Genomic DNA, 15,896 nt, shown 5'->3' with positions numbered 1-15,896 from the left:
TTTAACATTTGGTAGACGTAAGATTAAATGAGTTAATTGGAGAAAAAAATTCTCACTAAATTAAATAATATATTTACCTTCTCATCAATTTTATTTTTCTTTCTTTATGTATAGTCTTTTTTCATGGTTCTTACGATTTTACTTTCTAATTTCAACTCCAATTCTCTAAATTAACTATTTTTTTTGTCACATTTGATTGAACCACATACCAGAAAGCAAGTTCTTTTGTGTCTCATCTTTTTTAACTAAGAATTCCCCGAGGCAAATGTCGCAAGGTTCAAAACATGATGAATAATGGGCTCATCCTTTACCATTTTCACTTAAGGGAAGAATTCAATACCATATGATGTGCGCCTAACTCATACATCACGAGTTGTGCTCTCACGACTATATCAAAGTCATGTAGGTTTTTTTTGTGTCTCAATATTATATGAATTTTATAAAAGACGTTTCAGGGTCTTTTTAATATATTTTAGTTTAGGCCACCAGTTTTGTTGAGCTGCACCTCATTGACAATCAACAATTATTTACAGAGTGTTGCCCCACTATAAACGTACTGTTCAACCATCTTCATTCGCATTTGGTAACTGAATGACAAACTCGCTGCCTATAATGTTCTTGTCATTGTTGCTTTATTTTAACTGAGACTCTATAAATTTTATTGAGAATGTCAGGAGCAGATAAGTGGCTCTAGTAGGAGACTAGTAAAACCTTGATTTAGGTCCCCAAAATTTTTAATAATGGATTTTATAACTTTATTTCAAGTTAGACAGTATTAATTTTTGTAGAAAAAATAATAAAGTACAAAAAAAATTTTAAAAAAGAAAGAAAGTGTCTACTCTTAAACAGTAAAAATATTTTTAAAATTTTGAATTAAACTACTTAAATCTTCATATTAATAAATATATTTTCTACAACAATATCAAAGGTAACCTATTGCAAATACATGGCTAATATCTCATTTATTTAAATTTTTCTTTTCTAATATAAATAATAATATTACTCTTTGAAGTTAAAGACTATGTCATTTAAGAATATATGCTATAAACAACAAGTATGAAAAAAATGGCAAGATTAATTTTTTTGCATATATGTGTGTATACATACTAATAAAAAAAGTATAAGGCCTCTTATTAAAGTTTGGCTTTAGGCCACCAATTTTACGGAGCCGTCCTTATTCTTTATTGCTTCAATTATCAGTTGGTAGTGTATTCTAAACGTGTCTTGAATGAGGATTCATAAAGATAAAAAGAAATGTATGTAACGAATTGTTGAGTGGAATATAAAGCAACTTTAGAATTAATTATAAAGCATCTGGCACATAAAGTTTCACTTGCTCTTCAAGAATTTCTGTTATTCTTTAAAATCCAAATATAAGATGTTTTATTGACTTGAAAATGGGAATATATACAGAGTAAAATGAGGAACTGCCTAACCTATAACAAATTTGAATATGAGGATCTATAAGTTTAGAAACTGAGCTTTATCCTACTATAGCAAAATTATAATATGGAAATTCTTGTTCTTCTACTATCCAAAACTCTTTCTAGTTGAAGCTCCAATCTTGATAAGTGCATCTGCGATACAATTTGCTTCTCTACAGCAATTAGTTATCTGGCATGTCATATTTCTAATAAACCCCTTATCGCACGACATAATGTGATAAACACCATGGTATTTTCCAAACATTTTTTACCACATTACATACCAACAGTAAATCCATTTCAATTCTTAAGGACTGAAAACCATTACAACTCTAAACCATCTGATAGAGCTCTAACCTCTGCTTCATTGTTAGTTTTGATGCCCATAATATATTGCAAATACATATAATACATCTCCTTTCTCATTTCGCAGTACATATCCTACACTCGCCCTTTTACTCCCCCAAAAAAATATAGTAGGGTTTTGCAATATTGTCACGGAAATAGGATACCTAAAATTGTCCAAATTGTTCATTAAGTTCCATCTATGTATTCCATTGAATGTCAAGTAAGGGAGCACCTTGTATAATTGTCACATGATGTTATTAAAATTTTTTGCAGTCCACCAATCCATCACGACACATCTCAAATACTTTACTTGGAAAGCTAATTCCATTGAGGGTCAAGAAGTACTTCCATGAGGCTACAACTACTAGGTCACTTTCAACAAAATAAATGTTGCAAAGATTCTTCTTTCCTATTACACAGAGGATCCCCTTGCCTTAACTCTCTAGTGGAATGGAAGAAATCATAATTTTTTCCATTAATCAATAAAGAAAGTCTTCAAATCATATTTATCCAATCATTCAGAAAAGCCAACAGCTCGCAGGACTTTGAGAAGATACAACCAAGAAGCTATATTGTACGCCTTTGTCATATCAAGCTTAAGGATCACATCCCCATTTCTAGCTTTTCGATTCATGCATCTAACAATCTCCTACACCACTAAGACATTTTATGTGATATAATTATCTATTTCCTATTAACTAGAAATGGGATCAGAGCTTTTCTAATTTTCTTTTTAGGGTGACTTAAAAATTAGGGATCCAATCTCTCCCATTGACATGACATATTACTTAGTCCAAGATATATCATATCTAAGTTGATAGAAAAATCCTGTGAACTAAAAGCGAAATGCATTATGTTTAGTAAAGCTCATACTAATAATAATAACTACCAGTACTCTTCTCCAGTATAAATATCCCATTTTAGTAAAATCACCAAATCAATTGAAACATGTGCATCTCGAACCTTCTCTCCCATTAATTGAATACTTTAACAAAATATTATAAGGCATGAATCACAGACAACCCTAAGGGGTGAATTATACACGAGACGAAACGCTATTTGGGGGCTATAAGGGGTGAAAAGCCAAGACATAGAGCGTGTGTAAGACAATTCAAAATGGTAATTTCCAGAGAGTTTTAGCTTCCTTGATTCCGGGTAGACCTGTTAAATGGGTCGACCCGACCCGAACCCGAACCCGTTGACTCTTGGCCTGTGGGTCCTTAACTGGGCCGATCAAATTTACTTTCTTATAGGGGCCGGTCCGAATTTAACCCGTTAATCAAAACATGTTGACTCGACCAGGACCAGTAACCCGTAACCTATTAACCCGGACCCTATTGGGCCGAATCTAATTTAATTAAAAAAGTTAAAAACTAATAAATGATAAAAATTTCAAACTTCATATATATATATATATATATATATATATATATATATATATACGTGAAATTACTACATGTCCTTGAAGCCAATTAGAATAAATATGAAAGAAAAACCATACTTTATTAACATTAAATTTGAGAAAGATATGGCATTCGATTATTTCTATAACTAATAATCTAAAATATATGGAATTCTCCTATTTCGACAAAACGCCTCATAGTGTGTGGTACTATATTCTTTCTTCAATGTTTGAATTCAATTTTTTACCACTTATCTGAATATATATGTGAGCTGATCCGGGCCTGTTGACTCGTGAGTCAGCTACCAGTTCAAGTCCGGTCCTGTTCAGTGGATCAAAATATTATAGCCCGGCCCGGGCCCTTTAAATTAATGGGTTGCCCGGTTAGGATTTTGTGGGTCATGGGCCGGTTAAAGGGTTAATTTTAATGGGTTATATGGGCCGATTCGTGGATCGACCAGACCCATTTGACAGGTCTAATTCCGAGGAGTTTAAAGGTCGCCTCACACAAATGCAACTTCCAACTTTATATTTTAAAACATTTGTTTAACCTATGGTGTTATTTAGTTTATCTTAGAAAATTCGGATAATTTGCAGTTGTGTAATTGGAATGAATAAAAGGGGAAAAGTGGAAGATAATTTCCTAGATGGAGGGAAGAAGGAAACGAGAACCCTTATATAGGATTCTTAACCCTAATATAGAGTTATGAATTTTTTATTTTAACAATGAGGTTTCAAAAAAGAATAGTTTTTGGTTTTGGAAAGTAAAATAATTCATTGGATAACACAATAATCGGTAACTAAAAGATCCATTAGGTAATTTATAATTTTTTATTGATTTTTGTTGTATTTTATATTTCTCTACATTTATTCTCTTGAACTATTTTAATAATGAACGAAAAGAAAGCGGAGAAACGAAGAAGTGGTTAAAAAAAATCACCATAGGACTCGCCAAACATGTCAGTATTCTTTGAGTGGTCTTTGATTATGTATCAAGTGCCCGGGTCTTGGATCTCAACTTTCCGGGTTAACCCGACATCTCTAATTACCAAAAGCCCTATAAAAGCCCTAAGCGCTTGTATTTTCGATCTTTTTTTCCTTTTCCAGCAAGTTAGCCCCGTGGAAACAGGTAAATTCGACCGTTGTATTTGAACTCTGAAAATAAGCTGACAGTTCATTTTCATTATGATTGATGGGTTTATTACTAAATTTTGCTCTAATTTCCACTAATTTTGAGTTTATTTGTTTGTCGTAACCCAGAGTGAAATTTTACGTCGTTTGTGTGGACCGGAGAATGAGTTGAGGTGATAATGAGTAGACTCTCATTTAGGCCGCGCCCTCTTGACATTCACAAGAAGTTACCTATTCTAAAATCTGTAAAGGATTTTGAGGATGATGATACGACGTCTAATACTCGCAATCATATCATTCGTCTCGCTGCTGAAGCTGCTGATGTTGAGGTTTGCTCAACCCAAGTTTTGATAATTTACTGCATTCCTGTTTCTATTGGATTGTTATTGTAGTTTGGTTTGACATGTGTGTGTTTAAATTGTATATAGCAGTCATGTTGACATTGTATTATTTGAATCAGTGGAGAAGCCAAGAAATTTTTTTCTAAGGGTGGTCAAACTTGAACGAAATGAAAAAAAAATTCCAGACAAAGGGTGTCCAATATATATAGCTCTAAAACTTAATATTTTACCTATACATACAGTGTAGATTTTTTACGAAGGGTGGTCACCCTTAAGTGAATGTAGCTTCGCCCATGATTTGAATATGAACGCTCTAGAGAAGTATATTTGAGTTATGCAGATGAAATGACTGTTTATGTATGTATCTGACCAAGCCTAAGTGGGTAGATTTATTCGGTACCTGAGATGGTAAAGGTAGTAGGTACCGGTGAAATAGTCGGGGTGTGCGCTAGTTGGCCTGGACAACACCATCATATAAAAAGAAGACAGTTTAGGTCTCTTTTTTCTTCCTTAATATGGAGGCAGATCATGCAAACATTATCTATGTCGTCGCTAGTATGTTAAAATAGAAATTAAAAACTATTAGAAGAAACTGGAAAAACTGTAACGATAAGAAATATTCCGATTCCACAATTTCCTTGTGCGCCCTTAAGGAATTTTAACCCCCTCACAAGTTGCCAAGGTAATGGATTAAATCCTCCCAGGATGAAACAGATTAAATCTTCCTGCAACAGTGGCAATACAAACCGCAGGATACCAACGAACTCAAAGAACGGAGCAAAATCACACTTACGAATTTAAAAGAGAAACTGCGAAGTAGAATGCTGGATTTTCAGAAGGAAGTTCTATATTTTCTCAGTATGTGAAAAAGGAAGCCATGCCTCGGAATTTATAGGCAATTGTCGCAAGAGGTGTGATGTTTGTTCATAATGTGAACAGAAGGGAAAACAGCGTTCATCGTTTTGGATTATACATTCCAGTTAATTCCGTTAATGAACTGACTGACACTTAATTAATTCTTAAATAATTAATTAAATAAACTTTGTCCAAAAAATTAATTTCATCGATCGATCATTTGACGAATCCGAATTCGAAGCCGAGCCGAGCGACGACGACGGCGCGAGGCTTCATTCTCTTCAACTCCTTTAAGAGCTCTAAGAAGTGATCCTATATTTATACACACAAGTGTAGTTGTCTCTCACCAATGAGGGACAAAGTTCATTTGTCATAAATGAAAAAGCTCACTTGATTCAAATTTTCCAAATTTTTCCTTTCCCTCCATTTTATTTCCCACTATTTCCCAATTCACACTTCTAGTCTTTAAAGCCCAATGGCTTAAAGTCCAACAATCCCCCACATGAATGGGAATGACTGTAACAAGAATGAACATAGATGAAAGCGGTGTGATTTGCAAGTAAGGATTAATTGCATCTGGATAAGTAAGTTTCCCTTTGAACTTTCCGTAGTGAGCATATGTTGGATATACTCGGTCAATCAGTAGATTTGATATCTTTGAACCGTCGAACTTTAGTGTATACCTAGACAACCATATGTCACACAACCAACCCTTAACCGTCTTTTGGTTCTCATTGTTGTGTTCGTTTCAGCCATGAACACCGCCTAGTTTCATAAGTGCGTAGAGAATTGGCCTTACAGAATTCTCATTGAAGCGGCACTTCACACTTACATAGGTGATCCCTAAACGTGTAATCCTTTAGATTGACACTATTTGATAAATACCACATCAAACTTAGGTAATCATTAAAGAACGTGTAAAGTTCTATCCTTGTTACTGAACATTGTCTTCATCACGAGAAGGGACCAAAGATTTTACTTTGACAATGTTGAACCGGTCAATCACAACTTTGTTTGAGCTCCTTGAACCTAGATCTCGGAATATCCAAAATTCTAGGTAGAGTTACCGCCAGGATGACTTGTCCTCGGCCATAGTCCCATTCCCTTAGATGATTTCTCAATTCCCTCTCTAGTTAGGCCTTTTGTAAGCGGATCCGCCACATTATCCTTTGATCTTACATAATCAATAGTGATAATTCCACTAGAGAGTAGTTGTCTAACGGTTTTATGTCTTCGTCGTATATGACGAGACTTTCCGTTATACATAACGCTCCCTGCCCGTCCTATTGCAGCCTCACTATCGCAATGTATGCATATAGGAGCCAAAGGTTTTGGCCAGAACGGAATGTCTTCTAAGAACTTTCGAATCCATTCAGCTTCTTCGCCGGCCTTATCCAAAGCTATAAACTCTGATTCCATTGTAGAGCGAGCGATGCACGTCTGTTTGGAAGACTTCCAAGATACTGCTCCTCCGCCAATAGTAAAAACATATCCACTTGTGGACTTTGTTTCTGTTGAGCCGGTTATCCAATTTGCATCACTATATCCTTCGATAACCGCAGGATATCTATTGTAGTGCAAAGCGTAATCTTGGGTATATTCCAAATATCCCAGAACTCGTTTCATTGCCAACCAGTGACGTTTGTTGGGATTACTTGTGAATCGACTAAGTTTACTTATTGCACAAGCTATATCAGGACGTGTACAGTTCATGATATACATTAAGCTTCGCAACACACGAGCATAATCCAATTGAGACGTGCTTTCACCTTTATTCTTTACAAGATAATGGTTTAAGTCAATTGGAGTTCTTGCACTTCTAAATTCCAAGTGTTTGAATTTTTCCAGTACCATTTTCACGTAATGTGATTGAGACAAAGCCAGACCCTGAGGAGTCCTCTGGATTTTAATTCCTAGAATTACATCGGCAACTCCTAGGTCTTTCATATCAAACTTACTAGCAAGCATACGCGTAGTAACTTGAATGTTGGCAATGTCTTTGCTCATTATTAGCATATCATCAACATACAAGCAAACAATGACTATATGATTTGGAACATTCTTAATGTAAACACATTTATCATATTCATTAATCTTAAAGCCATTTGACGACATTGTTTGATCAAATTTTGCATGCCATTGCTTGGGTGCTTGTTTTAGTCCATAAAGGGACTTAACAAGTCGGCACACCTTCTTTTCTTTTCCCGGAACCACAAATCCTTCAGGTTGGTTCATGTAAATTTCTTCCTCTAAATCACCATTTAAGAAGGCTGTTTTTACATCCATTTGATGGATTTGAAGACCATACAAGGCGGCTAACGCTATTAGCATCCGAATGGATGTAATTCTTGTTACCGACGAGTATGTGTCAAAATTGTCAAGACCTTCTCGCTGTCTAAATCCTTTGACAACAAGTCTTGCCTTGTATTTGTCAATAGTACCATCATCTTCTATTTTCTTCTTAAAAATCCATTTAGAACCCAAAGTTTTGTTACCTGGAGGAAGATCAACCAATTCCCAAGTGTGGTTGCTCAATATGGATTCTATTTCACTATTGACAGCCTCTTTCCAATATTGTGCTTCTGGGGAAGACATTGCTTCCTTGAAGGTTCGAGGCTCATTTTCTAGCAGGAAAGTCAGAAAATCTGGACCGAATGAAGTAGATGTTCTTTGACGTTTACTTCTTCTCGGATTTTCCTCATTAGGCATACCATCTGTTGTTTCCTCCCGAGGTCGTTTTGACTTTTGGTAGGACAATTCACTTTCCGTTTTATACGGATAAATAGTTTCAAAGAATTCAACATTATCTGATTTTATTACCGTATTAACGTGGATCTCAGGATTTTCTGATTTATGAACCAGAAAACGATATGCCTTGCTATTGGTTACATATCCAATAAATACACAATCAACCGTTTTTGGACCTATCTTAACCCTTTTAGGTTTAGGAACTTGTACCTTAGCTAAACACCCCCACACTTTGAAGTAGTTCAAGCTGGGCTTCCTTCCTTTCCATTTTTCATAAGGAATGGACTGTGTTTTACTATGAGGTACGCGGTTGATTATTCGGTTAGCTGTAAGTATAGCTTCCCCCCACAAGTTCTGTGGTAAACCAAAGCTTATCAACAACGCATTCATCATCTCTTTCAACGTTCGATTCTTTCTCTCCGCAATTCCATTAGATTGTGGAGAGTAAGGGGCAGTTATTTGGTGAATAATGCCATTTTCTAAACATATTTCTTCAAAGGAGATTCATATTCGCCACCCCTATCACTTCTTATCATCTTGATTTTTTTGTTTAATTGTGTTTCAACTTCACTCTTGTATTGCTTGAAAGCATCAATTGCTTCATTTTTACTATTAAGTAAGTAAACATAGCAATATTTCGTACTATCGTCAATAAAAGTAATGAAATACTTTTTCCCACCGCGAGATGGTGTTGACTTCATGTCGCAAATATCTGTGTGAATTAAGTCTAAAGGACCTGAATTCCTTTCAACGGACTTATAAGGATGCTTAGCATACTTTGATTCCACATATATTTGACATTTAGAATTAATGCAATCAATTTTGGCAATACTTCCAAATTTATCATTTTTCGCAATGTTTTGAAGTTGATGTGACCTAGGCGTGCATGCCATAAAGTGTTTGACTCAAGTAAGTAAGAAGAAGCATTAACTTTATTGATAGGAACTGCTATTACATTTAGCTTAAAAAGGCCCTCATTCAGGTAACCTTTTCCTACATACACATCATTCTTACTTAGTACAACACTATTAGAAACAAAAATACATTTGAATCCATTCTTGACAAGAAGTGAGGTAGACACAAGATTCTTGCGAATTTCTGGAACATGGAGAACTTGGTTTAGAGTCACAATTTTTCCCGACGTCATCTTCAACGCAATTTTGCCAACTCCTTCAATTTTGGCTGTAGACGAATTTCCCATGAAAATTGTCTCGTCGGGTCCTGCGGGGGCATAAGAAGAAAAATAACTTCTTGTTAGCACAAACATGGCGGGTGGCTCCAGAATCAATCCACCATTCTTTAGGATTTCCTACCAAGTTGTATTCAGACGACATGACACACAAGTCCTTCATTTCTTCAACATTTTCAACCATGATTAGCTTGATTCTTCTTATTCTTCTTCTTTTGTACATCAGTCTTTGGTGCACGACAGTCCACGACCTTATGCCCAGATTTCCACAGTTGTGGCAATTACCCTTGAACTTTTTCTTGCTTGGGTAATTCTTTTGTCCAGAATCCTTCTTTCTCTTCTTATTATGAGGCGCCTCCTCAACAATGTTAGCCCTTATTATTGTCGAGTTGCCACGTGACTTCTTTTCAGCATTTTTGTTGTCTTCTTCTATCCTCAAACGAACAATCAAATCTTCAAGTGTCATTTCCTTACGCTTGTGTTTTAGATAGTTCTTAAAGTCCTTCCACAACGGAGGTAACTTCTCAATGAAAGCGGCGACTTGAAAGGCCTCATTTATGACCATACCTTCAATAATAAATTCATAATTAATAACAAGATAAATCTTATTAATAAAATTATTGATTCGGGTCATACCTTCAGCAAGGAGGTCATGCACAATGACTTATAATTCTTGGACTTGAGTTATGACCGACCTAGTGTCAACCATCTTGAAATCCAAAAACCTTGCAGCCACGAACTTCTTAAGTCCGGCATCCTCAGTCTTCTACTTCTTCTCAAGCGCATTCCATAACGCTTTTGAAGTTTCCATGACACTATAGACATTGAACAAGCTATCTTCCAAACAACTCAAAATGTAGTTTTTGCACAAGAAATCAGAATGTTTCCATGCTTCAGTTACAACAAATCGTTGGTCATCCGGAGTGCCTTCAGCTACGACCGGAGGATCCTCCTTGATGAATCGCTGCAAACTCAACGTAGTAAGATAGAAAAGCATCTTCATTTGCCAACGTTTGAAGTCAATACCGGAAAACTTTCCGGGTTTTTCTGCTGCTGCCATAGCATGAGCAGGAGTTGAACAGCTCGACGAGGCAGCAACACTCGTAACAGTAGCACCCGTTCCATTAGCATTAGTTTGGTCCTCATTTGCCATTTTTTTGTAAAGTTGGCAACAAACAGAACTTTTCAAAATCAGTGAAGGTTTTATATCTTCAAACTGAATACCAAACCAAACATTCAAAACATAAACGGTGAAGTTTATTATATTCTTCAAACCGTATTCAAATTTAATACCCTGGTAAAGTTTTTATGTTCTTTAAGCCGGAGTAAAAAATATATCGGAGTAGAAAGCGCCAAGGCTTTAGTCTCCAAACCAGTATACAAAATATATATCACAGTTCAATATAGATTTCAACACAGAAACGTTAATATAAAATTCCTTAAGCTTGTCGTCGCTACTGTGTTAAAACAGAAATTAGAAAACTATTAGAAGAAACTGGAAAAACTGTAACGATAAGAAATATTCTGAGTCCACAATTTCCTTGTGCGTCCTTAAGGAATTTTAACCCCCTCACAAGTTGCCAAGGTAATGGATTAAATCCTCCCAGGATGAGACGGAATAAACCTTCCTGCAACAGTGGCAATACAAACTGCAGGATACCAACGAACTCAAAGAACGGAGCAAAATCACACTTACGAATTTAAAAGAGAAACTGCGAAGTAGAATGTTGGATTTTCAGAAGGAAGTTCTATATTTTCTCAGTATGTGAAAAAGGAAGCCATGCCTCGGAATTTATAGGTAATTGTCGGAAGAGGGTGTGATGTCTTTTCATAATGTGAACAGAAGGGAAAGCAGCGTTCCACGTTTTGGATTATACATTCCAGTTACTTCCGTTAATGAACTGACTGACACTTAATTAATTCTTAAATAATTAATTAAATAAACTTTGTCCAAAAAATTAATCTCATCGAACGATCATTTGACAAATCCAATTTACATGCCACAAAGATGCACCACAGGCTTGCCCCTAGTGTAGTACTCGACTAATCGAGCCCCACTCAGTCTATTATTAATAGGACTTTATTTGGTTGTAATGTAGGCTAAGGGACGGGTAGGATACATTTGGATATAGTGACTAACCTCCCTAAGCACTTTTAATACAATTACGTTGAATTTAAAAATCATCATTTTGTAAGCCAACACTCCACCACATTTATTTAAACATCCCCATACATTAGGTGCAATTTGTACAAGCTACCACTTATTAATCACTACAAAATATATGAACTTTTTTTTCATGGTGCTTTTCTTTTTACGCTTCACATTCTGCACCTTTTCTCTATTTCCATGGTTCCACTTCAAAAATCATTTTCTTCTCTGAAATTTTTGTCCGGGTGATCTATGTCCCTAATTCTTCAATGTTTTTGGATTTTGGCTCCAAGAATAATTTCTTAACTAATATGTGTGTGCTAATGTATTTTTCATGCTTTGGTTGAACAAAGGGGAATACATTGCCTTGAGAATCGCCTATGCGGAGTGTTGGGCAATATTTTTTGGTATTTTATTTTCCCTATTATTGGAAGTATAATGCATACCATGCAACTCAGTGTTTTTGTTAGACTTCTCTTTGTTAGATTAGAAGGTAATAATTGGCAGCTTCGGCTGAATTAACGGGATTCTTAGTTTTGGAACTAAAATCAGAATTTTTTTTACTACATTTTTAAAACAGACTGCTCAAAACAATATTTTCTAGCATAAATTTGTGATAAGATAAGTCATGATGCTTAAGAAAGACTTTGCTTGTATGACTGTGTTTCATCGGTTCTGTAGGTGTTGTGTACTTATCTTGTTAGATCAAGCTGACGACTATATATTGGTATTGGTTAACATAGAGGGTTCTGGTTTTCTTAAGCATATTATTGAACATATCCAAGAAAGGTAGGTTATCCATTTCATTAAACTTAGAGATGTTTTCCAAGTTTCTTAAGAGATGCATACCTATGTACTTTGTGGTTTTTAGATTAGCATCTGATATGCTGTTTTGTTTTAGTTGTTTCTATTTCTAAGTCTTATTTGCACAACTGTCTTCAAGGGAAAACCCCTTTATACTGCCTTTCCGCTTTTGCTGGTCTCTAATTAAAATAGGAGATTATAAGTTATCATAAGTCTCTTCATTCTATAAATGGGCAGTAGTCGTTGATGGTTTAGTATTTTTTTTTGGGGTCGGTGTTACTGATGGTTTAGTATTATTGAACGAACAAAAGTATGAGCCAACTGCCAAGCGGTTTACTTGCTTGATGAGGGCTTCCTTCTTTCATTTTGAATGATGAAGCATGAACATGAACTGTTGCTCCTATTATTTCGTGGTTTTCTTTAAGAGATGGAGAAATCTTTGGGATTGTAAAGTACCTGTTGTAAGAGTTTTAAGGTCTTGATGGTTTAAGGTGAGATTGAGAATCCTTATTTCCCCTAATCGAAGCCTTCAGGCATCTTTGGAGTGAAAGCATTTTTGGGTCAAGTTCCTTGTGAGACACTAAGGTGCAATGTCGGACTACAATGGGTATAGTCAAATCTTTTGATATGTTTAACCTATTCTACTTTTGAAGCACCAGGAAACAAGGTGAATCATTTTTTGTTCAATCAATGATGAATATTTCGAGAAAATGACTTGTGATCATTTAAGAGTTTCCCAATTGTTTCTTCCCAGGAAGTGACTCAGCCATAGCCATAAAGCTGGTATATCCATCATACTAGAAGGATACTTTTAGATGCTAAAGTCATGTTGCTGTGCACTACACTCAACTACATTGGGGAATGAACAACTGTTTTTAAGTGAGAGGAAAATAGATGTTCAATAATCCATTTTGGTTTCCTTATATTTTAGACGGGATCAGCTTACCTACAAAAGTCCACTTGTCCTTTTATTTTTCCTTTTTGTTTTATTTTTGTACTTCTTATAAAGAAATCTTAACAACTACTATTCTTTTTTTTGCATTTTGAGGAAACAGTTCTTGCTTTAAACTTGCACTGGAAGTTATATACTAGGATCCTAGAATATTTTTGAAGCTGTGAAGTTTATGGTGCAGAATAAGATGTGGAATTTAGGCTTAATATCTGGATAAGTTATATTTGTAGCTAAACCGATTTTGCTGGAAAAACTTATTCCTTAGGTACAACAGACTTCTAGCAAGAAGTTGGTTCCTGAAATACCTATACCTGAGTATGTGGTGGTGGATACATATGAAAGAGATTATTCACGCACTTTTGCTCAGCCAACATCTTATATACACGCTAGAGGAGGTATGCGAAGAACATGGCTAGTATTTTTATTTTACTTCAAAGTTGATAATAATTTATGAAATTTTGTCAAATTAACTATAGCCCGGGCCGAGATTGGAGAATTTGTTGACTACAATCTTGACAATGAGGATGAAGATTGGCTTCAAGACATAAACAGAGAGAGAAAGGCTCTTGCAGCTGAAAAGTAAAAATCATACTGGATATCCTACATGTATATCGTGTTATGTTCACTGTCCATTTAATTGGTTTGGCAGTTTTTTTACCTCAAATAATGTGTTTTGAATGATTGTTGTCTGTTTCTCCTTGTAGTTGATCTTTCCATTTTTCTTTTTGAATGAACGCATATATTACACTGTTTAAGATTGTTTTGCCAATAGTATTTATTGGATTAATAGTTGCACTTCTGTTGAAATGGTGAATTCTGGTACTTGTAACTATTCATTCAATCAAAATAAGTTAGACCTGCTAAAACCTATCCATGGATTATGGATGTGGATATATTTTACCTTATCTATCCAAAACCAAAAAGAAAAAGATTATGGATATTTTCTGTGCATGATCCATTATAGGAAGTAACGTATCACTGTATCAGGCACTAATCACGCATATGACCATGACACCAGATCTTAGGCAACCTAGAAATCAATATTTAAGGAGGAAAGTAGGAGATAGAATGATGCCATTATATATCCATATAACGACTCTTTAAGCTATACATTAGCCAATTAAAGTGCTGCCTAGATAGTTGCTAATAAATCATGAAAGCACAATTTTAGGAAAAGCGACTCTTTTTCCGATCTTGCCATTGTTGCCTGAAGTGCTCCAGTGTGTATCAATAATGAAACCTGACTTTACTTTTTGATGCTTTAAATCACATTGGCATTCAAGCAATTCTTGTGGGATCTTTACCAGGCTCTGGAGGACAAAGCTTGTGAAGACAATCACAACACAGGGACATGTTATATGGCGTGGATGTTTAGAGCAAAAGCTCATGATTATTGTGATCTTCTTAGGTTACCTACCTTGAGCTTGTCTTGATCAATAGTCTTCTGCTCATTGTCTGGCAGTCCGTATCTATTTGCTATAAGTGGTCGATCCATTTTCTAACCTGATTTTTAACTACATGCGAGGTACTATTTCTGATATGTCGAAAGCTTGTTTGTCACTACCTCAGCTCTAACAGCATAGAATGCTTTCTTTCCTTAGTGTATCCTTACAATTTCTCCTAGAGTTCGCTAAGTAACAGACCAGGCTTTTTCTTTTTGAGCTTTCCTTTTTGTCCTTGTTGCTCTCCAACTCAGTTGGAGTACTATGCAGCATTCCCTCAAACTGCTCTCATTCCCCCTCTCAGTACTATATTATCTAATCGTTATTCTGTATTTTCTCCAATTTTTGCTTTCATCTATAGGAGTTTCACTAGTATTCATTATCTTTTTTTTTTCTACCAATCTTATAAACCTTATTCATGATTTGAATTTTGGATAGCTTATCCTGACATTATTTGTTGCTTGATATAGGCTGGAGACTATTCTGCACAAATTAGAGGTTTTAGATCACAAGGCCCGAGAAAGAGCAGGAGTGATTACTCCTACTCTTGGCTCGCCTATCCTGGTGCTCCTAAGTTTTGATGCTGCTGTTGAGGTGAAAATAGCTCTGCTTAATCTGTGTCTTTAGATGGTTTTACTTTGGCATTTTTGTTGCTTTGTTATCCTAAGAATCTCCTTTAGAGTAGTTGATACTGTTGGTTCTGGAATTAAGTTCATCCTTTTGTTGTTAGTGTGGGCTTTATAGAGAACCTGTGTTCATTATTTTAGTTACCTCTTATGCTACCTGCAAGAATGCAACAAACTTCTTAGTGGCAATGTGTCACTTGATTGGATGAAGAACCAAAACCGTTCCCTTCTTTTTGTAGACCTGCTTTTGTTTCTTGACTAAGTGATCTGATGAACTAAGTGATCTTAAGGGGTGCATGGGGGTATTTTCAAGAGTCATCATGGGTAATAGTTTTCTAGTGCCAACTATGTCTCTTTTGGTTGTTTGGTTCATTGATTTCATGCTCGTTTATCTTCTCTTGAAAAAGAAGCGTTCACATAAAGCTATTGAATTATGGATGCAATTATATTACAGGGTTGGAGGGAATCGCCCATGTTGTGGTATC

The 15,896-nt window shown here is 35.6% G+C and overlaps 1 protein-coding gene across 2 annotated transcripts in view; it reads left to right on the top strand.

Moving 5' to 3' along the window:
- Positions 1 to 4,143: 4,143 nt before the first annotated feature.
- The window catches only part of LOC104230000 (uncharacterized), a 33,219-nt gene continuing 21,466 nt past the window's right edge, over positions 4,144 to 15,896 (top strand). The window contains exons 1-5 of one of the 2 annotated variants that reach the window (XM_070168326.1): positions 4,144 to 4,303; positions 4,435 to 4,634; positions 13,618 to 13,738; positions 13,820 to 13,922; positions 15,256 to 15,379. In XM_070168326.1, coding sequence (XP_070024427.1) covers positions 4,485 to 4,634; positions 13,618 to 13,738; positions 13,820 to 13,922; positions 15,256 to 15,379 — 498 coding nt within the window. In that variant the 5' untranslated portion in view covers positions 4,144 to 4,303; positions 4,435 to 4,484. Of the gene's footprint in view, positions 4,304 to 4,434; positions 4,635 to 13,608; positions 13,739 to 13,819; positions 13,923 to 15,255; positions 15,380 to 15,896 lie in introns of both variants that reach the window. The other variant, XM_070168325.1, reaches the window with a different exon arrangement.

The sequence above is a fragment of the Nicotiana sylvestris genome, chromosome 2 (assembly GCF_000393655.2).
Source record: "Nicotiana sylvestris chromosome 2, ASM39365v2, whole genome shotgun sequence".
In the NCBI taxonomy this organism is placed as follows: domain Eukaryota; kingdom Viridiplantae; phylum Streptophyta; class Magnoliopsida; order Solanales; family Solanaceae; genus Nicotiana; species Nicotiana sylvestris.
This window is presented reverse-complemented; position numbering and strand designations above follow the sequence as displayed.